This window comes from Genypterus blacodes, unplaced genomic scaffold (genome assembly GCF_046128005.1).
Source record: "Genypterus blacodes isolate CSIRO-AG114 ecotype Tasmania unplaced genomic scaffold, CSIRO-AGI_Gbla_v1 ptg000090l_1, whole genome shotgun sequence".
Lineage (NCBI taxonomy): Eukaryota > Metazoa > Chordata > Actinopteri > Ophidiiformes > Ophidiidae > Genypterus > Genypterus blacodes.
The window spans coordinates 2,284,717-2,303,800 of NW_027466895.1; the positions used below are offsets into that span (position 1 = coordinate 2,284,717).

The 19,084-nt window shown below is 43.1% G+C and overlaps 1 protein-coding gene across 1 annotated transcript in view; it reads left to right on the plus strand.

The window, feature by feature from the left end:
• The window catches only part of col7a1l (collagen type VII alpha 1-like), a 32,772-nt gene that overhangs the window by 12,682 nt on the left and 1,006 nt on the right, over nucleotides 1-19,084 (plus strand). The window contains exons 34-103 of the mRNA XM_076158894.1: nucleotides 79-150; nucleotides 251-310; nucleotides 472-507; nucleotides 603-647; nucleotides 835-870; nucleotides 1,108-1,152; nucleotides 1,736-1,807; nucleotides 1,900-1,932; nucleotides 2,922-2,993; nucleotides 3,085-3,144; nucleotides 3,255-3,290; nucleotides 3,375-3,455; nucleotides 4,096-4,131; nucleotides 4,208-4,252; nucleotides 4,364-4,435; nucleotides 4,567-4,593; nucleotides 4,866-4,892; nucleotides 5,056-5,094; nucleotides 5,186-5,257; nucleotides 5,387-5,425; nucleotides 5,566-5,619; nucleotides 5,711-5,743; nucleotides 5,911-5,976; nucleotides 6,101-6,145; nucleotides 6,258-6,293; nucleotides 6,382-6,408; nucleotides 6,488-6,559; nucleotides 6,767-6,829; nucleotides 7,021-7,038; nucleotides 7,133-7,168; nucleotides 7,353-7,391; nucleotides 7,478-7,513; nucleotides 7,614-7,748; nucleotides 7,864-7,962; nucleotides 8,145-8,351; nucleotides 8,441-8,548; nucleotides 9,200-9,244; nucleotides 9,656-9,718; nucleotides 10,000-10,059; nucleotides 10,242-10,319; nucleotides 10,630-10,683; nucleotides 10,795-10,845; nucleotides 12,017-12,070; nucleotides 12,141-12,194; nucleotides 12,313-12,351; nucleotides 12,432-12,986; nucleotides 13,114-13,149; nucleotides 13,625-13,651; nucleotides 13,823-13,882; nucleotides 14,166-14,291; nucleotides 14,368-14,439; nucleotides 14,520-14,555; nucleotides 14,644-14,703; nucleotides 14,840-14,884; nucleotides 14,986-15,021; nucleotides 15,331-15,366; nucleotides 15,443-15,499; nucleotides 15,572-15,643; nucleotides 15,741-15,812; nucleotides 15,890-15,925; nucleotides 16,008-16,088; nucleotides 16,168-16,221; nucleotides 16,324-16,377; nucleotides 16,478-16,540; nucleotides 16,656-16,718; nucleotides 16,835-16,951; nucleotides 17,960-18,037; nucleotides 18,133-18,186; nucleotides 18,300-18,348; nucleotides 18,636-18,872. Of these exons, the coding sequence (XP_076015009.1) occupies nucleotides 79-150; nucleotides 251-310; nucleotides 472-507; nucleotides 603-647; nucleotides 835-870; nucleotides 1,108-1,152; nucleotides 1,736-1,807; nucleotides 1,900-1,932; nucleotides 2,922-2,993; nucleotides 3,085-3,144; nucleotides 3,255-3,290; nucleotides 3,375-3,455; nucleotides 4,096-4,131; nucleotides 4,208-4,252; nucleotides 4,364-4,435; nucleotides 4,567-4,593; nucleotides 4,866-4,892; nucleotides 5,056-5,094; nucleotides 5,186-5,257; nucleotides 5,387-5,425; nucleotides 5,566-5,619; nucleotides 5,711-5,743; nucleotides 5,911-5,976; nucleotides 6,101-6,145; nucleotides 6,258-6,293; nucleotides 6,382-6,408; nucleotides 6,488-6,559; nucleotides 6,767-6,829; nucleotides 7,021-7,038; nucleotides 7,133-7,168; nucleotides 7,353-7,391; nucleotides 7,478-7,513; nucleotides 7,614-7,748; nucleotides 7,864-7,962; nucleotides 8,145-8,351; nucleotides 8,441-8,548; nucleotides 9,200-9,244; nucleotides 9,656-9,718; nucleotides 10,000-10,059; nucleotides 10,242-10,319; nucleotides 10,630-10,683; nucleotides 10,795-10,845; nucleotides 12,017-12,070; nucleotides 12,141-12,194; nucleotides 12,313-12,351; nucleotides 12,432-12,986; nucleotides 13,114-13,149; nucleotides 13,625-13,651; nucleotides 13,823-13,882; nucleotides 14,166-14,291; nucleotides 14,368-14,439; nucleotides 14,520-14,555; nucleotides 14,644-14,703; nucleotides 14,840-14,884; nucleotides 14,986-15,021; nucleotides 15,331-15,366; nucleotides 15,443-15,499; nucleotides 15,572-15,643; nucleotides 15,741-15,812; nucleotides 15,890-15,925; nucleotides 16,008-16,088; nucleotides 16,168-16,221; nucleotides 16,324-16,377; nucleotides 16,478-16,540; nucleotides 16,656-16,718; nucleotides 16,835-16,951; nucleotides 17,960-18,037; nucleotides 18,133-18,186; nucleotides 18,300-18,348; nucleotides 18,636-18,872 (4,753 nt within the window). The remainder of the gene's footprint in view (nucleotides 1-78; nucleotides 151-250; nucleotides 311-471; nucleotides 508-602; nucleotides 648-834; nucleotides 871-1,107; nucleotides 1,153-1,735; nucleotides 1,808-1,899; nucleotides 1,933-2,921; nucleotides 2,994-3,084; nucleotides 3,145-3,254; nucleotides 3,291-3,374; nucleotides 3,456-4,095; nucleotides 4,132-4,207; nucleotides 4,253-4,363; nucleotides 4,436-4,566; nucleotides 4,594-4,865; nucleotides 4,893-5,055; nucleotides 5,095-5,185; nucleotides 5,258-5,386; nucleotides 5,426-5,565; nucleotides 5,620-5,710; nucleotides 5,744-5,910; nucleotides 5,977-6,100; nucleotides 6,146-6,257; nucleotides 6,294-6,381; nucleotides 6,409-6,487; nucleotides 6,560-6,766; nucleotides 6,830-7,020; nucleotides 7,039-7,132; nucleotides 7,169-7,352; nucleotides 7,392-7,477; nucleotides 7,514-7,613; nucleotides 7,749-7,863; nucleotides 7,963-8,144; nucleotides 8,352-8,440; nucleotides 8,549-9,199; nucleotides 9,245-9,655; nucleotides 9,719-9,999; nucleotides 10,060-10,241; nucleotides 10,320-10,629; nucleotides 10,684-10,794; nucleotides 10,846-12,016; nucleotides 12,071-12,140; nucleotides 12,195-12,312; nucleotides 12,352-12,431; nucleotides 12,987-13,113; nucleotides 13,150-13,624; nucleotides 13,652-13,822; nucleotides 13,883-14,165; nucleotides 14,292-14,367; nucleotides 14,440-14,519; nucleotides 14,556-14,643; nucleotides 14,704-14,839; nucleotides 14,885-14,985; nucleotides 15,022-15,330; nucleotides 15,367-15,442; nucleotides 15,500-15,571; nucleotides 15,644-15,740; nucleotides 15,813-15,889; nucleotides 15,926-16,007; nucleotides 16,089-16,167; nucleotides 16,222-16,323; nucleotides 16,378-16,477; nucleotides 16,541-16,655; nucleotides 16,719-16,834; nucleotides 16,952-17,959; nucleotides 18,038-18,132; nucleotides 18,187-18,299; nucleotides 18,349-18,635; nucleotides 18,873-19,084) is intronic.

A 19,084-nucleotide genomic window follows, 5' to 3' on the forward strand; every position in this document is an offset into this window, starting at 1 on the left:
TTCATGCTGTCATCTGTGAATATATGACAAATTCCCCCTCTGTCTCCTTTTCACACACATGTTATACACACACACTAGGGTATTGCTGGTTTGCCAGGTCCTATTGGCATCGATGGGGTGCCAGGAATACCAGGACAGAAAGGAGAGAGGGTAAACAACTGTTAATCAATAAATTACAGCTTTTCATTTTAATGGCTTGTGGAAATAAGTGGCAGATTATAATCCATCTAATAAATGTGCATTTACTCAGGGTGAAGAAGGAATTGGCATACAAGGTGTTCAAGGTCTTCATGGAAAGCCAGGAGAGAAGGTGCTGTCCATCGGAATGAGCACTGAAGGCATAATCAATTCACTGCAGCATTTTGTTTCATATTAATTTCCTGTTAATGAAGCAAAAGCAGCATCTTTTTGGAAGTTAGTCCAAAAGTGAATCTTGTTAGTGTTTAAATTTTTCCACCTTTTATTTTGCAGGGCAATATGGGCTTATTAGGATCCACAGGCCAAAAGGTGCTCGCCATTAAGTATTTTTAGCGTCTTTCGAATGTGAAGTGTTTATGTCTTTAACCAAAACCCTGATGTCTTTTTCCAATTTATCTTCTAAGGGTGAGCGTGGAGATCAAGGCATCCAAGGAATCATCGGTCCTCGGGTCTGCACTCATCATTATCTCCGCTTCAGCACCAACCACATGCTGCTGCTTTTACCCTCAGTCATATGCAAATGATTTAATCCCAATTTAGTCTAATAAAATGAAGCCAAACCTCACTATAGGCTGAATACCATGTAAGTAGCAGTGATGAAAGAATTCTCACTCTGTGTTTTATATTTGCCTGCAGGGAAAGAAGGGACTTAAAGGGGAACAAGGGGACAAGGTGAGTTCATCCCACTCACACATTTAGCCTATGCGTGTTATTAATATGATAATGAGAGAGAGAATCCATTTAAATCAGCCGTGAGTCACACAAATACTGTACATGCCATCATGCTACACCGCTTCCTGGTGTGATGTCAAACTCGGTCTTAGATTAAAACTGGACTATTTTTGTTTAAAGCCAACATGTGCATAAAACTTTGCCATCCATTGATTAAATATCTACTTTGTTCTGCAGGGAGACGGAGGACATGTTGGACCAATCGGCCCACAAGGACCCACAGTGAGTGTTGTGGTCCTTCAGATGAACATGATCTCAGGCTAAACTTCCTCTAAAACTCAACTTCAGTGCAAACTTTCTGATCCGCTTTGATAACAGAGCAGCATGAGGCTGACGCAGTGTATTTATTAAAAAGCAGCATTAGATAACCACTCCCTACAATCTCCAAACAGGCCTCCTCCATATTGATAAATGAACAAAAGAGAGCGCTATTTTCTTCCAGGTTCTCCAGACTGGGCTCGATCTATCAGAGATGGTTCCGATTAGGCCTGTATCAGAGCCAGAATGTCAGACCTCAGTGCGTATCTCTTCCAGACGAGTCATTTTGTCTTGCAAGGCTGAATTTTAATTTGGGGCAGCGGCAGATTATCATGAAAAACATCCTCATGGGGACCACGTTGTCCTTGTCATACGGTGTGTTTCCTGCCCTTTGTGTGGGCTCACAGAGGATGAATCTTTGGGGCACTTCTGTGCATGTAAATAGAGTAATATAAGAAAATAAAATTCTGCAACAGTAATAATCCCCATCAATCAGTCATAACAGCAACACAAATAGAGATCCTTTGCATTGCCCTTCATTCTCTAGGGATTAACAGGACCAATTGGACTGAAAGGAGATGAAGGTCCAAGAGGAGCAGCTGGAGATCCTGCCAAGGGTGTAAGAACATCAGGCTCGTTTCACTTTCAGTTATACTGTAAGTACCTCCATGGGATTACGCTGCACTCAGTATCTGTTTTTCATCTTGACAGATAATTGGTCCGACCGGAAAGAAGGGTGCCAGGGTAAGTAAAACGCTTTCAGTTTATCCTTCCTGAGGTAGCATACACTTTAATTGTAATACTTACAAACCTTCAAATGTGGTAGATGTGCAGGAAATTGACTTGTAGATTGGATTTCAGATCGTCATTAAAAAAGGTTCAGCCTGGCGAACACATACTGTTACCAACTAGTTTGCTACTTAAAGTTTCATTCTTGATATTGACACAGTCTTGATAACGATGTGACTAATACAAGTGACAAATCAACATATCTATAATTACAGTGTGGTCAGTCTTAATGATCCCCCAGATGTCCAGATATAGTCTTACCGTCAAAATACGTTTAAAGAGATCATCAGTGACATCACAGACTGTCACACACACCCACTGAATGTGATAATTGGACCTTCGTAAATTCTGTGGTGATTAACGTTATATACCGACATCCGACGCGTCATTGTGCCTGGAGAAGGCATTCCAGTAGAGGCTGGCCTCGCTTCCTTTGTACTCGGGCCCATCAAACGCCTCCCACTCCGCCTCTAGAAGAGCTTTGGCACCAAATATTTGCGTAATTAAGCCTCCATTCTGCAGTTTAGGGCGTTTAGGTTTGGCCGCCTCTGCCTCCCTCTGTTAGTGGAAAGAGTCATGACCCTTTAGTAAACTTTAGGAAGCTGCCATCATGTGACTGAACATCCTAACACACAGCCTAGATTTGAGTCTGTTTGGTTGTATTTATCTTCATTGGCTCCAAATAAATCATTCTGCCAGAGGGAAGTGATTTTCCTAATGTATTATTCTGCAGAAACATTGTTAATTAATTGTTGCGGGTATTCTTGCACACTCAGGCTCGGTCCTCTGGGTCCTCTTATCAAACACAATTAAGATTTTCTCTCATTAGCGTCTGCAGTGGGACTGAATGGGTCCTGTGTAATCTCACTCCACAGGGAATCCTTTCAAGTTTTTGCTTTTTTTTGTGTGTGTGTGTGTGTGTGTGAATACCTTCTGTCTGCTAGGGAGACATTGGTCCAGTTGGTCCCACTGGGCCCCAGGGAATAAAAGGCGACCAAGGAGTCAAAGGAGAAAAGGTTAATAACAATATTACAATGGGATGAATTGCTGTTGTTGATGAAGAATAATTGAACATAAAGATGCTTCCATGTGTTCTGATGTGTGAAGGGAAGTCCTGGGTTTGGGATTCCAGGACAGCCGGGACCAAAGGGAGAGAATGGGGAGAGGGTGAGTCATAGGTCAAATGTTAACCTGTAGCTTTCCCATAATGCCCTGGCAGGGGATTGTTGTTGTTGATGACGAGGATAATGATGATGATGACTTTTGATTTTTCTCAGGGAAATGTTGGTTTGTCTGGAAAACCTGGACCAAAAGTAAGTGCTATCAGATCAGGTTACATAAAAAAAAGGTCAGAAGTTTGAGACACTTAGCTGAGTTTTGGATGTGTGTTTCTTCAGGGACATGATGGCTCCAAAGGTGGCAAAGGGAGTCTTGGGTTGACCGGCAATCCTGGAGAACCAGGATTAAGAGGTAAAGATGTAAGTAAATCCTGAGTGGTTGTTACTGCAATGATACAACAATGTTTGCAGAATACAAATATATTTATCTGTAACATTTATTATAATGTATTAAAATTGTTTAAAGTTATAATGGGAGTGTAGCATGTAGAGACCTACAGTAGAACAGCCATTATTCAAGTTGTCGTCCTGGTGCACTGCAGCCAATGTTCCCTCTAATTTTTCATGTGTCTGGGCATACACACAAGCTCCTTGAGCACACTGAGGACCACTGTAAGCAACATCTGAGGGGGGGGGGGGGGGGGGGGGGGGGGGGGGGGTGCTACGGGGGGGTGCTGTCTGCGATCGTCGCGTAGCGTAAGTGACACCTGTCACTCACTGAGTTACATTGCAAAATGGTACAGAAAAAAAGGTTATTGGTCTAATTCATTTACAGTTTATGTTGAATTTTATTTTATGCGCAGCATAGATTTTCTTGTGCGCTGAGAATGTGCGAGTAGTGCGCGATTGCGCACGCGCGCAGTTTAGAGGGAACATTGACTGCAGCTCCATTTTTTTAATTGATTCCACACTTTGGAATCATACATTTCCAAATTCTAGTTCCTCTTCCAGATATACAGTATGTGTCAGTGTTGTTGACCGTTCTCATCCTTGTGTGCAGGGTGAACCAGGAGCCAAAGGAGATCTAGGAATGAAGGTACTCATCCCAGCCTGATCAGACAGTACATATCTTCTCTTAGTCATTGACTGAGTAATTCATCTTGTCCTTACAGGGTGAACATGGACCATCTGGAGAGCCTGGAGACAGAGGAGTCAGGGTATTGCTGTTGTGTATTTTCTAGTAGAGATACTCACAGTAAGACCATAGTGGTAATACCATTGCCGATGTGGTGGACACATTTGCTAATGCCATACTTCATGTTGATCAGGGGCCACTGGGGTTACCAGGGCGACCGGGGGACCCAGGAGAGAAAGGAGATAGTGGGAACGGCGGCGTACCAGTAAGTTCTTTCATCTATCTACTATTATACTCTATATTTAGTTTTTGTACAATAAATTGTGCCATAATTTGCTGGATGACTTTAACCTTTCTTGCAAAGCTTCACTATAACACATTTCCTTTTTCTTTAAGGGACCAGATGGCAAGAAAGGCGAGCCTGTATGTTATTTTCACGATTCCTCTCCTTGGACGTGTGTGTTTGTTGTTTCTCCTGGCTGACCGCCTTCTGATTGTTCTTCTGAGTCACTCACCATTTCACATCTTCAAAACCTCTTATCCTCCTGTGATTCTCTTTTCATATGTTCCCTAATTAAGTTTTGTCTTTTTATGTGCGCCACCCTTCACTGCACCTATTTCCCCTTTGTTTTGCAAATGTGCGAGTGTCTAAGTGTGTTTCCTCTTGTTTGAATCCCTCTGCCGCCGTCACAAAGGGACGACCTGGACCTCCGGGAGCACAAGTAAACAAATCTTCATTATCATTTTCGACAGCTTCTCATCAATTCAGCCATGTTTGACAGAGGCATTCATTATAAAGAATCTGAACAAAACAAACACACCCTTTCCCTTAAGACTGTCAAAGTGTCAATCATGTGGCCAATCTTTATTATTGTGTCCTATCAGATCTCATCAGACAACAGCATACTAACCAGAGTCATTAAGGTAACTTAAACACTCATATGCCATATACTTTTTTGTATACTGTATATAATCATTTAAATAAATGATTCTGTTTTCTCTCTTCCATCTCCAGGGTGAACCAGGAGAGCCTGGTGAGCCTGGTCAGCCCGGTCTGAGCGGAGAAACAGGCCTGCCTGGTCAAAGAGTGAGCATTGCATCTGTTTTGCAGTTTATATTATACACTATATACTGTACTACAGTATATGGAATGAATATACTGCAAGTTTAACAGCAGTATTAAAGTCATATCTGATTTTTTTCTGGTCTTCCTCAGGGTCCAGAGGGAAAACCAGGACTTCCAGGGTCATCTCTGGTATATAAACTATTTTAAACTGCATGTAATATGTGCTGTGCAACTCTTTATACCAATGTGGTTTAGTTCATGCAATAAAGTGATCAAAACATTTTTTTTAAATGTATAAATGTTAAATAATGAAGTCTTTTGCTTTGCAGGGAGGATCTGGAACAGATGGACTCGATGGTTTACCAGGAAATCCAGGACAGAAGGTTGTAACAAGTTCTTGATGTATACAAAGCCAGTGTGAATTAAAAGGATCTTAAGTGAGTGCACTCACAAGATATTTCATTTTAAATGTAGGGTGACCAGGGACCAAAGGGAGATTCTGGTTCAGTAAGTAGGCACATGATTTTTTGTTGAATTACAGCTCAGGAGATCCTAATATTCCTTCAAATGATTAGAGACTATAATAGAGAGAGTGTGTGTGTGTGTGTGTGTGTGTGTATGTGTGTGTGTGTGTGTGTGTGTGTGTGTGTGTGTGCGTGTGTGTGTGTGAACAGAAAGGAGAAAGGGGGGACACAGGCCGGGTGGGGATCGCTGGAATGCCAGGTTTACCAGGAACTCCAGTGAGTATCAGTGTGAAATATCATCTCCTCCTCTTTTGTGTTTCTCAGAAGTAATTTTTCCTCCATTATAATCAATCTAGTAAACATTTCCTGAGACTATGTTGGTTTTGTTTCGCCTCCACAGGGGAGATCAGGCGTCGACGGGAAGAGGGGACTGCCAGGGAAAGATGTGAGGATGCATCACAGCCACACATATTCCCATATTAAACATTACCGATAAGTGAGAGTTTCAACTTTCAGAACATGGTGACTGAAACTGAATGTGTCATTGCTTCACACAGGGAGAAAGTGGACCAACAGGAAATGACGGCAAAACGGTGCTTTAACTTTATTCACTACCTATAATAAGTAATGATTTAAGCGACATTAAACAAATACATGTGTAATATGTTCCTTCTTTCTAAGGGTGACAAGGGAGAGGCAGGAGCAGATGTAAGTGCTGCTTATGATTTAAAACAACAACACATTATTTGTGTCAAACCCAAGGCCGAACATTTTTGTTCCCTCACAGGGTAAAGACGGGGGTCAGGGGGAACCAGGACCTCCAGGTTTGCCTGGTATGCAGGTGCTCGTCACTCCAGAGGTAAAAAATAACCACCAACAATCCTTAGTTAATTAAACCGAAGGATAAGTGAGGATTTATGATTTCTGTAAAATAATTAGAAGTCAAAATTTTACAAAATAAAATTACATATGACATCTATTCTTTATACAAACTTGATTTTGGGCACCTAAATCTCCATAAAGAACAGGTTGATTATTGAGGGATTATTCCCTGATCACTTAACAGGGTGCCACCATTGATGAAATCAGACAAGCGTTCCCACTGCCGATGGGTCCTCCAGGAGTTACGGTGCGTTTGATTCTCACACACACTCTTATCACGTGCAAGGCATATTTCAGCTGCTGCATGGCACAATCCATAACATGTATCCTCCCGGCATCTGGGTCACAGTGGGTCACTGTTATCTGTCTGACGTGCTTGATGTCATGCATTTCAAATGCATGTTCCAATCTCTGGCTCCTCTGTCTTTGTGTGTGTAGGGTTCACCCGGACTAAAGGTAAGATGGTAACAGGGTTTGTTCTGAAGTCGACTTATATGTTGACTTATATATTTGCTATGTAATTCATTTGTTTGTTTGTTGTTGGGTGCAGGGAGATAAAGGAGAGCTGGGCATAAAAGGAGAGCGGGTATGTACTGTAATGAGCCTGATGGTGGTGCTATGACAACAGGTCATTATTTGTCAGAAGTTTGTTGTTTTGTCAGTTTACATGTTGTCATTGATTGAGTAAACATTGGAGGTCTTCTCGGCCGCGGCGGAGGTATGCAATGCTCTCTCTCATTGATATGCTTGCTGGTTTCATGTTTCTGTAGGGTGATGCTGGGCCTGCTGGGAAATCAGTTGAGATGAAGGTGACGCACATGAATTCTTCCCTCAGATTATAATTTCAGATTAACATGAAACACTTGATCCACATGTCTTCCCTCCTCCTCCTCAGGACATTGAGGTGATGTTTGATGAGTACGGCATTAGGGTGAGATCCCAGAGTGACACAGTAAACATTTAGACATTTCTAACATTTGTATCCCGTTGTGAGTCCCGTTGTGGGTCTAAATGATGACTTTCCCCCCCAGCTGCCTCTCCTGAAGGCGCTCATCGACCGGCTTCTGCAGGATGGAATAGAGGAGTTGCTTCATGTGATCGGCTCCTACAGGAAAAATAAGGAAAATATAGAAACTCACAGCTCAAACATCATCACCGAATACTCAGTACGTACTGTAAACTCTAAGGTGTGAGTCTGGCATTTAGGAACACGAGTAGACAAATCCACCAATTTTTGACATTGAATGGGGAATGAACACGCTGGCTGTATTTCCTGAACAGAATGCTGTGAAGTTTGAGCTCTCCAGCCTGCCGCTGTCTGAGATCGATGCCATGGTGGATCCTGAGTTGGACAAACAGCTTTCAGGGCCTGTGTTGGAGGTAAGTCACCTCACTTAATAGAAACAATGCAATCCACACTTTTGTGGAGTAAAGTGGGAATTTAAGGGACTAGTGCAGCAACCTCCAACATTCAATACTTTCCATACTGAACATCCCTGGAAAACAGCATCTCCAATAACTCCAAAACTCAAACCTGCATTTGTTCCCTTTCGGATGCAAAGGATTCTTTGAGTGAGCCTGCAGAGGGTCCTACTTCCTGGGACTTCGCCACGCGGGAGAGAGGAGAGCAGGAGCCCAGCACTACTGTCGACTGGCTGACGGAGACAGAGAGGAGGGAGACAGTGGACGGGGACACCATTGAAATATCATCACTCCACATCAATCTGACTGCACTCAACTCTACTTTCAATGATACTACAACTCAGGAGGTAACAATCCCCATTAGACTTCACTGAACATGCTTAATATAATTTTCCATACATAGGATATTTTGTTAATCAGCATTTGTGTGTGTCAGACGGTTTCAGAGTTACCAGATTCTGTGGTGGAGAACGTCCTCATCACTCAGGAGGAATCTCTGAAGAAGAACTCAGGACACAAGAGGAAGAACAGGGAGCGTGGGAAGGTAAAGCTTCACAATCACTGAAACTCAGCCAAAATAGATTATTATCATCTATAATTCTTCCAGGGTCACATTTTTTAACGAGTACTCTTATCTTTCACAGTTGCCTTTCATAGCATAACTGCATATTTTTAAAGGGCAACACTTGATCTGATGTCTGTTTTAGTCCATCAACTGCTACAGCTAAGAAGAGTCATTGACCGCATTACCACACAATGAATTAACTCCGACCATTTTTAAACAATGATAATAATGCGACAACATTAATTATTTAACTATTAACTATTGCAGTGTATTTGTGAATGTTCCTGCCTCAGATGCTGTAATGTTCATGACCAGTGAGCGAAATCACTTAATTTTCATACACATGGATGAAGTGAAGGTTGGAAATAATTACAAAACTTCCTAAAAGTGGTCAACAGTAATAAACTCAATTAGACAAACACACACTGGTACAGTCCTTTAAATAGCTGAACACTAAAGACTCCTTATCTCAATATAAGAGTGTGGAGTTTGTTTAAAAAAACTACTTTTCCCTCTTAAATATCTACTTAAACTTATCAACTCATAATTTTGGTGCTTTATCAACAACAACTTTGACGCATGGGAAGTCTTTACGTTTTTTCTCTCTGACTGTGTGAACTTCTTAACCAGGGCAAAGGAAATAAAGGACGACATAAGAGGCAGAGACACCGCCTGGTAAATGTCCTTAAAGGGGCTCGGAGCAAAACCTAAAAACTTAACTTCACCTCTGACCCCCCAACTCAAACCACAAACTAACACTGTCTAACACTCTGCATGAAACTCAAAACTCTCTAAATTCTCACTTAAAATATACCTTTTATGATATATGAACCTGTTTTAAATACGTTAAACAGAGTTAAGCAGTTACAGCATAAATGGTGTGGCTAATAAAACTAAAAGCATGCATTTGGCTTAACATTAATGTGCTTTGTTTACTATTTGATTACAGTACGGTCCATTTTGATTAATGGTTTGCTTTATTAATCTTCATTGTAATCTTCCAATCATTGAGAAAATTCACAACATCATCATATTCTGCGCCTGTGTCGTCTTGGATTTAATGTCATTTATCTCCTTTATTTGAAGGAGAGCGAGGAGGAGCAGGAGGACGGGTTTCATAACAGTGAGGAGTACAGTTATGAGTATGAGGTGAGAAGCTGCAGGAAGTTTGGGATTGGACGTGACGATGTAGAACGATGTGTTATTACATGACGGCTTATTAATTTGGAATCAAAATAGCTGTAGCGTCTCCGGAGACTGAAACAACTTATCTGAGCCCACACAAACCAAGAGAGAGAGATGATTAACATTAACGCCCACCAGCTGAATCAATTATTAAGAATAAATTAGATTATCAATGTAGCCAATTGCACATTCCATCTAATGATAAAAACTGATCGAGTTATAATCAAAGTGTACTTTTGTTCCAGCAGGAGGAGCTTTCCACATATGAGCCCTCGGTCGTGCAGGAGGTTGGAGAGCACACACAGGTTGGTGTTAATGCTTCAAACAGCTGGAAGGGATACAAACTTTATGATTGATTTTTAGTATAAAGTAATGAAATGTTTGATGACATGCGGTCCAACCAGACCAATCTACAGAATACATGAAACAAAGTGCTCTTGGTTGACACCATCAAACTCTAATCCTTCTGCTGTTTCCATGTGTGAAGGAGGAACATCTACTCACCTCTGACACATTGGAGGAAGACTCCAGTCGTCCACTGACACCCACTGACACAGACGCACAGGTGACTGTTCACTTGCTTCACACATTTTATATTTCATGACGGTAACAGAACAATCATCTGAAGCACACATTTTCTACCATTTACAAATTTATATCAGTAACATGGTTCTCAAACTGTGGTACTTACAGAGCGTCCTGCTTGAACTCTAGATGGAATTCTATGGAAATGCAGTTATTCATGCCACTTATTCACATATATGGGCTTCATTTAGAAATAGATTTAAGTTTAATTTAGAGTCATTGTCTTTTATTTAATGCCCAATGTGGGTATTAGCAGTTAATGGATGTGTTGGATTTTTCCTTTCCTTTAGGGTGACTTAACAACTGCAGCGCCTCCATCTGAGACTGCGGGCGATACTGAGAAGGTAAAGGGCGATCTGATCTCCTCTGACCTCAATGAAAAGCTCAGTTGACTGCAGTTCCTTTACATTTGCAGACTAACGCTCTTATCAAATTCTTTTTTCCTCCCCGATCAGGAGGAGGCATCACTCCCCACACCTCCCATCACGACAGAGGAAGCAGACCAGGTAAAGCTCTCTTTTTAACTCTTTTACCTAAACCAGCCTGAAGACCCTTGCATGCCACTGAATGCAAAGCTCCTTTTTTTGCATTTCACAATAGAGCCTGAAACTGATGGATGGTACGAGCACGTGGCATCCTGTTTCAAGACCTTTTTACTTTCCTGTGAAAATTTCACCAGTGCAAAAAGGTGCTAATGGGAATGAAAACATCCTTAAACCAGCTCAGTCTGAAGTGTCACCTTGAGTAAACGTTACCAGAGCATGAGTCAGGAGAGTGTTTTGGCCGCATGCTTTGAGCATGAATTGTCTAAAGCTTGGCTGAATGAGTATGAGAGTCACACCACAGAGTTCCTTTTAATACTTTCTCTCTCTGTCGTTTTTTTTTTTAAACAGGACATCTCTTAATTCCTGAGAGACTGTGACTATAGAGTTGTAAGCGTTCATAAGCAAACTGGCAGCACATGGGGAGTGTGTATAAAGTGTGAACTGCCCTGAACCTGACCACCGTTTCATGAGGGGGAGCTTCTTTTCACACAGCCATGATGTCACGCATCTAAAGCCATGCCTATAGCAAAATCCATATCTTGTATCAGGGCTTTTTAACGTGAGTAGATCACTATAGGATATAAGACGTCACTGTTAACATATGACAAGTGTGTCCTCATGTGCAGCTGATTCACAATTTGTTCAATGTTCATGCAATTTCAGCCACAACCCCTAATTTATTTATTAAGAAACAAATGTTCATGTCAGATGACATTAGATAAACCTAATCCTTTCTCAAACATGTGTCAACCATTTAAATAGCTCTGTGTCAAGTTGTACTGGATTTTTTATTTATTGAAACATGGAAAGATGTTGTATTTTACTTGGTAAAATATAATATTATTCAGACTTTGCTGTTATAAGACATGAAGCAGCCAGATTGCTCTTTTTGCTGGTGAAATTTTTCTGTTATCACATTGTGCTGTCTGAGTTTAACCTCTCTGTGCATGTATCCTTCATTAAAGACGGTACAAATAACACTCTTACCACGTCCATGTGTCTTTTTTTCTTCCATTTGGACTCTGATGCATATTATGTCACACGCAGACACACACGCACACACTTGCACATAAACACAGCTGTTTACTGGAAGCGTACCAGTTGTGCTCATGAAGTTTTGGGGACTTGACAGGTCCTTCGATTCCAAACCAGGGTGAAGAGAAGCGCCCCCTGGCATGATTCTATGGTAAGAGACACTTTGGTTTTGGAGAATTGAGATAATATAACTTCAATTTTAAATACAAGTTGTGTTTTAGGTTTTCATGCCCGGTGCCCGAGGTGGAAGAAATCGGTACAAGGAGGCACAACAAGTCAGTAGATTTGTGTTTGGGAAGAAGTTGGAAATATGGGTGTGCACTTCATACATGTTTACTGTATCGCCATTGTTAACCACAGATGACGTTTGCCTCCTCTTCATTTTAATTTTAGCACTCTTTCTCCGGAGCCCGAGGCTACAGCAGCAGGAATGTAAGTCAACCATACGGACAAGCATCAGATGTATTCATCAAATTTAAGATTCATCCATCCTAAATGTTTTGTTTTTCCAGAAGGAGCAAGGGAACCCTGAGCGTGGACAACACAGCAGGAGTGAGAGGAGAGACGGGCGAGGACAGAGATACAGCGAGATGGAAGCAGGGGATAAGATAACAACTGAGGAAGTGGAGCAGTGGGAAGAAGAGAAGGAGGTAGAGAGGAATGAGTTCACAGAAAAAGGCCCTGATCCAGGCGGATATGAGGCACAAGAGGAGGAGGAGGAGAGGAGCGGAGACTACGACTGGGAGACGGAGGAGGACGTGGATCGAGAGAGGACAGGAGTGGAGGAGGAGCTGGAGCAGGAGAGGGAGAGGGAGAGGCTGGAGATGGAGAGGGAGAGAGTTGAGCTGGAGAAGGAAGCGGAGATGGAGAGAGAGGTGGAGGTGGAGAGACAGAGGGAGAGGGAGAGGGAGGTGGAGAGGACGGAGCCTGGCAGGGAGAGAAACTTGGAGAGGGAGAGGCAGGAGTGGGAGCGGCAGAGGCTGGAGATGGAGAGGGAGAGAGGGGGAGATTATGAGGAGGAGACTGGGAGGCCATATCCATATCCTCCAGAGTACTTTCATCTAAAGGTGAGGGACGAATACAGATATACTCTATGTAAACACGTTAACTATTAACTATGAAATCATCAGACAGATCGATTTTCACTTCAATATCATCCTGTAAAACTATAAATATTGATTTCTTGTGCAACAGGGACAACAAGGCGAGAATGGAAAACAGGGACCAAAGGTGATGGAAGAATTGCAAATAACTTAAAACCCTTTAATGTACAACAGTAGCCCCTCATCTTAACATGAATGTGTCCCTCTATCGTGAAAACTACAATTGATACTGATTGATACTGATGGCACTGATTATCCGATCACCATCCATACAGTGAGGATGACAGTCACCACATATAAATATCACCGCCCCTCTGTTCTACCACCGCCTACCCACACTGCATCAGTGAGTGACATCAGAGCTCAGGGCCAACTTCTGTCCCCGTCAGTCGGGACGGCCGAATGTCCTCCGACATCCCCTCTTCTCTGTTTGGGCAACTTTTTGGACAGAGGCTGGATTAAAGATGACATTTATAATTCCCCATTTTGTTAATCTGACACATTTGGAACATATACTCAATATTTTGTTTTTGAGATCAAATCAAATCAGATTTGGATTTCCGTTTACTTAACTTGCTGTCCTGTTTGTCTTCAATCATCAGGGAGTAATTGGTGAAATAGGACAAAAGGTAAAATCACATCATCATCAAATCATAGTGTTTTACATTAAAAGGTAAACTCTGACCGTTTGTAGACATGTTTTTTTGTTTATATATGTGTGTGTGTGTGTATGTGTGTGTGTGTGTGTGTGGGTGTGCGTGTGCATGTGCGTGTGTGTGTGTGTGTGTGTGTGTGTGTAGGGTGAGCCTGGCATCGGACACAGAGGGCCCGTGGGTCAGGCTGGTCCTCCAGGACACAAGGTGATGTTTCCCCTCCTTCCGCTCCCTTGTTAGCGCCTCTTCATGATAAATGAAATGTTGTCCTCTTTCCATCAGTCACACTTTGATTGACTTTGTGTCTCATTTCAGTTTTAATTAATTCAGATTGTTAATTGCCTCGCTGACTCACTCACGGTGACTCACTCACCCTTTAAAATTAGTATGAACATATAAATTGACAAAGGCCAGGAGGAATACTTTAGAATCATTTCCTGAATGATATTACACAAACAATATTAAACAACCCTCCGTCCTCTCTGCTCAGGGTGAGCCGGGTGAGCCGGGCCCTCCAGGTGCACAGGGGATCCAGGGGATCCGCGGTAACGGGGGCATCCAGGGCTCCCCTGGCCTAAGAGGTTCTTCAGGAGATCCAGGAGAGCCCGGTAGAGAGGTAAATCCACTCTGGCTATCGCCTCGCCACCGTCAAGAAGGTGACACAAGCTGAGATGTTTTGTGTGTTCACGCAGGGAGATCGAGGCAAACGAGGGAAGAACGGATCGCCTGGAGGCCCTGGACCTCGGGGAGGACCAGGACCACAGGTTTGGAAGTTTATATTGATTTTAATACCTGATTGATTGCTATCTGTAAATAATTGTTTGAATATATCTTTGAAATAAAGGGTTCTACTGGTGTGCTTGGGGTGAAAGGAGAAAAGGTACATCGATCTATATCTATCATCATATTAATATCGGTTTTGTTCACTATCACTGTATTTATTATCTTTTATTGATCACTTTCCTCAGGGTGACAGTTCTCCAGGTGAGCCTGGTGCCAGAGGTTTGGCTGGTTTCCCCGGCAGACGGGTGAGTGCCGTTTGTATTTTACCTGTGATGGAAAATTACATTTTGACCGGTAACGTCTAGATTAGCAGGAATGTCCTCATCGCTCTCTCTCATCTAATATCTGTATGGAAAACCTGATCTGTTTCATTCTTTTCAGGGTGAAATGGGCGTTCCTGGTGTAAAAGGAGCTCTTGGGCATTTAGTAAGTGACTCACAGCTGTTTCATTCTCAACGATGTTTAACATTGAAGACCATTTGAGCTCCATTCATGTGCAGATCTCTTGTATTGAACTCTCTCACTAGGGTGCAAAAGGCCTGCGTGGCAGCAAAGGTGAAAAGGTGAGACGTTTATCCACCAAAAAGTCTCAGAAACTAAGTTGAAAAACAGAGACTAAGAAACTCAGTTGTGCACCAGCTGGTTCTGGGATAAAGTTTGAATTGACGTCAGAATATCTACACGCCCCTATGTAGAGGTTTTTTTTTAGTTCTGCGATGGTTTATTTCCCATTCATTTTGAAGTGTCAGCTGACTGGAGTTGCTTTGAAAGGAGTCAAAAATGTCACAACAAACATCAATACTAAAGCTCACCGAAGACTTTCAAGGTCAGAACAGAAGGAATCTAATCAACTGTTGCATGTTTGTTTCCAGGGTGACCGTGGATTAGCTGGAGTACGAGGAGAAAGGGTGAGAACGTGGCACGCGGTTGCATTATAATAAACTAAACATAAATATCGATCACAACATTTATTTGTATTTACAGGGGAGCGCGCTTCAAATCAACGGCCCACGAGGATCTAAGGGTGTGAAAGGAGAGGCGGTAAGAGCCTCTCAAATGTTGTGGGGACATAAGTAAAGTTCTGGACAATGTTTGATGTTTGGTTCATTTCAGGGGGAGCGAGGGCTGCCAGGGTTTGACGGAGATAAAGGAGAGAAGGGCGAGGACGGACCGCCGGGATTCAAGGTAACAACTCCTTGGTGTCACCGTTTAAAAAAGGCAGAGAAGAAGAATTTATGAGACAATTAGTCGTAATCCAGTCTGGATGATTTTTAACCGGCAGGGCCCAAAGGGAGACGCGGGCACGAAAGGAGCAATGGGTCGATTTGGAGCCAGAGGACCAGGAGGACAAAAGGTTGATAATATTGATCTCGTGGAAGCATGAAATGTTGTGTTGAGCTGAGTTGAACTTGGCTTCTTCTTCTTCTACAGGGAGATTCAGGGGAGCCAGGACTCAACGGAGAAAAGGTATAGATGTCAATGTAGAAGTTGAGGCAAACGTCATCATCATCATCATCATCCTAAACCGCAAACGGTGTCATTTATTAAGGGTCGCAATGGGGATCACGGAGTGGACGGAGGGAAAGGAGACAAAGGAGACATGGGACTACAAGGGCAGAAGAGTGATCAGGTACAGTGGAATAACAAACTGTACAAGATTGTGACCTGATTTGCTCATTTTTAATTTTTGTTGATGTTGTTTTTCACAGGGCGATGCAGGAGAAGCAGGCTTACCAGGAGACAAAGGAGAGAGGGGGGAAAAGGTGAAGCAAATTCTGTTGCTCATCATTTAATGTGTCATCTGAATATTGATCTGAATACTGTAAGAGCTGTTCAGGTAGTCATGTCATAAACTGCTTTTACAGGGAATAAGAGGCTTACCTGGACGCATTGGGACCCCGGGACAGGATGGAGAAAAGGTTCGATCTGTACTAGAGTCTTAAAGCAGTCATTTATTCATCCGACGCTGTACCTTGATAAAGTCCTGTCATTGATCTGCGTGGTCTCTTTGTGTAACAGGGTGACATGGGGCTACCCGGCAGCCCGGGCATACCAGGACTTAACGGGCTCACTGGACGAAAGGTACACACACACACACACACACACACACACACACACACACACACACACACACACACGCGCACACACACACACACAGTATTTTCCCTTCATTTGTATTCTAATGTTATAATTTTAGGGCGATAAGGGAGACGGAGGAACCAATGGCGTCGATGGTGCGACGGGAGAAAAGGGAGGAAAGGTTGGATAGTAAACGCACAGAGCTGCTTGACTGCTCGTTTATTCTGTACGTCATTATGTTATACAACAGGAAATGGACCTCTGGACTGTCCCTCTCTTTACTCTTCCTCCATGCAGGGTTCTGCAGGCTTCTCGGGTTTTCCCGGGTTTAAGGGCTTGGCAGGGGGGCCAGGTAGGGACGGGGACGACGGCCCACCGGGACCTCCAGGACAACAAGGGGATGGAGGACGCAAGGTGCAGTTTTCACTCTACTACAGTCGTATCGTGCACTTATTAGACTATTCAGTTTCTGTTTAATCTGACTGAAGCACCGTCATTTACAGACTGAATATTTAAAACCACTTCTTAGTATAATGCAGTGAATTAGACCATAATGATAACATTAAGTCGTGACCCCCGCGTAAATGCTTTTTGAGAGTTATTATGAGTATCCACAGCTGCTCTGGGGTGCCATAGTTGAGAAATTAGAGAATTTCTCACAGTCTGAAATCGAGTATAACCAGTCCAGCAGTCCTCATTACACGGGATTAAAAACAGCAGTCATAGTATGAATACTGACGTCCAGCAGCAGCGACCCAGTGAGATTGTTCAGAGGGAGATGCAACAACGGTCCAGTGCAAGAGTCAGGCCACGGTTTGCTTTCCCTCAGGCCCCTAAAATGCTTGAGCTGGCCCTGCGTCACTACCTTAATGTGTGTCTGGGGTCAAAGCAACTCCAGTGGTGCTCTCTCTCTCTCTCTCTCTCTCTCTCTCTCTCTCTCTCTCTTTCCAAAAACACACAAGCAACTTCTTTTCTGTGCTGTAAAGTAAAAAAGTCTCCGAGCACAGACTGACACTGGCACAGACTGAGCCTGATTACAGTCATCATCATCCTGTCCTGCATGTGCAACTCAGAGAGACAGGCAGGCAGCGGATACGTCCAAGATCCAAGACATGGCCTTAATTAAGACACACTTGTTCGCACACACACGCGTACACACACAAAGCTATTTCTGTCTGCAGCTTTCAAGTAATATCTCACTCAATTAGCTCCTTTCAGCTGCAATAAGTAGACTCTGGGTGTTGACAGGGAGCGGCTGGAAACCTCTAATGAGGATATTCCAAGGACGGGCCTCAATGGGAGGAGTTTTGCCATTTATACTCTTTAGAAATCCAGATGGGGGACCCGGTTGGTTTCGCTGAGTTAAGTCTTGTGTGTTCAATCCTTTTAAAATCCCAATAAATGTGTTTTCTGCACAAACAGGGCGAGAGGGGCAGAAGGGGCAGATCCAAGCCCTGTCTGAAGGGGGCACCCGGGATCCCTGGAGGAAGAGGAGACAATGTGAGCACACACACTTGCACACACACACACGTTTCCTTCAAATGTAATCTTTGTTCTCATTATTACAAATCATTCATAAATGTTTTCTCCCAAAGGGGGCTGAAGGGATTGGAGGAGCAAAGGGAGAGAAGGGAGAGCCTGGACTCTCTGTGTGTATATCACCTCAAACAAACACATATTCATTCACATAATACACTGGACAAACCAATATATGAATGAAATCTATATGTTTTTACTGGACGTTGTGTTTTTCTCTACCAAGGCTGAAGAAGTGAAGGAGCTTGTCACGCAAGAGGTGACCGAAAAGTGTGGTAAGTGTGTGTGTGTGTGTGTGTTGTGGAGCTCCCGCGGCAGCAGCACGGCACCCGCATGTGTCGTGCCATCTGTTGTGTTCTCTCAGAGGAACACACTCCATGGTGCCAGCCACAGTGGAGCCATTCACAAACACGAGGCTTCTGCTGGGACGCCTCATTTCTGCCACTGTCACCGTCAGTGATCATTGTGATCAAACGTGACCTCAGTGTGTGTGAACGTCTTTACATGTTTGATATCCAAACGATGTGTTTCAAATGTGTGAGTGAAGTGTGTCTTATTACAGGGATAGAATTGAGGTTTGTGCTGAAGTCTGTGGATCCGGACAGTGAGACGGTGGTCACTAAGGATGAGAAAGAACCAGAGGATGTGGTGATATCGCTCACTCGTGACCTTCCAGAAGTAGGGATGGGAAAGGAGGAGGAGGAGGAGGAGGAGGAGGAGGAAGAAGAAACGCCTACACCTGCCCCCCCTGTGGTGCTCAAAGAAGAAGGGATGACAGCAAATGGCACTGATGATACTGGTAATCATACTAATTATTGTAGGTTTTTGGTATTATCTATAGAGTATCGCATTTAGAAGGTTTATCAGCAGCAGCAATGATGTAATGCATAATGAGAGGTCAAGTCAAAATCAATCATCTCAGCAGAATACACCTTTGGCTTGATAGTTCACAGTGGTGCAGAAAGTGGAAGAACGGGTCAGAGAAGCATCATAATGACTCATTAGGCAGAT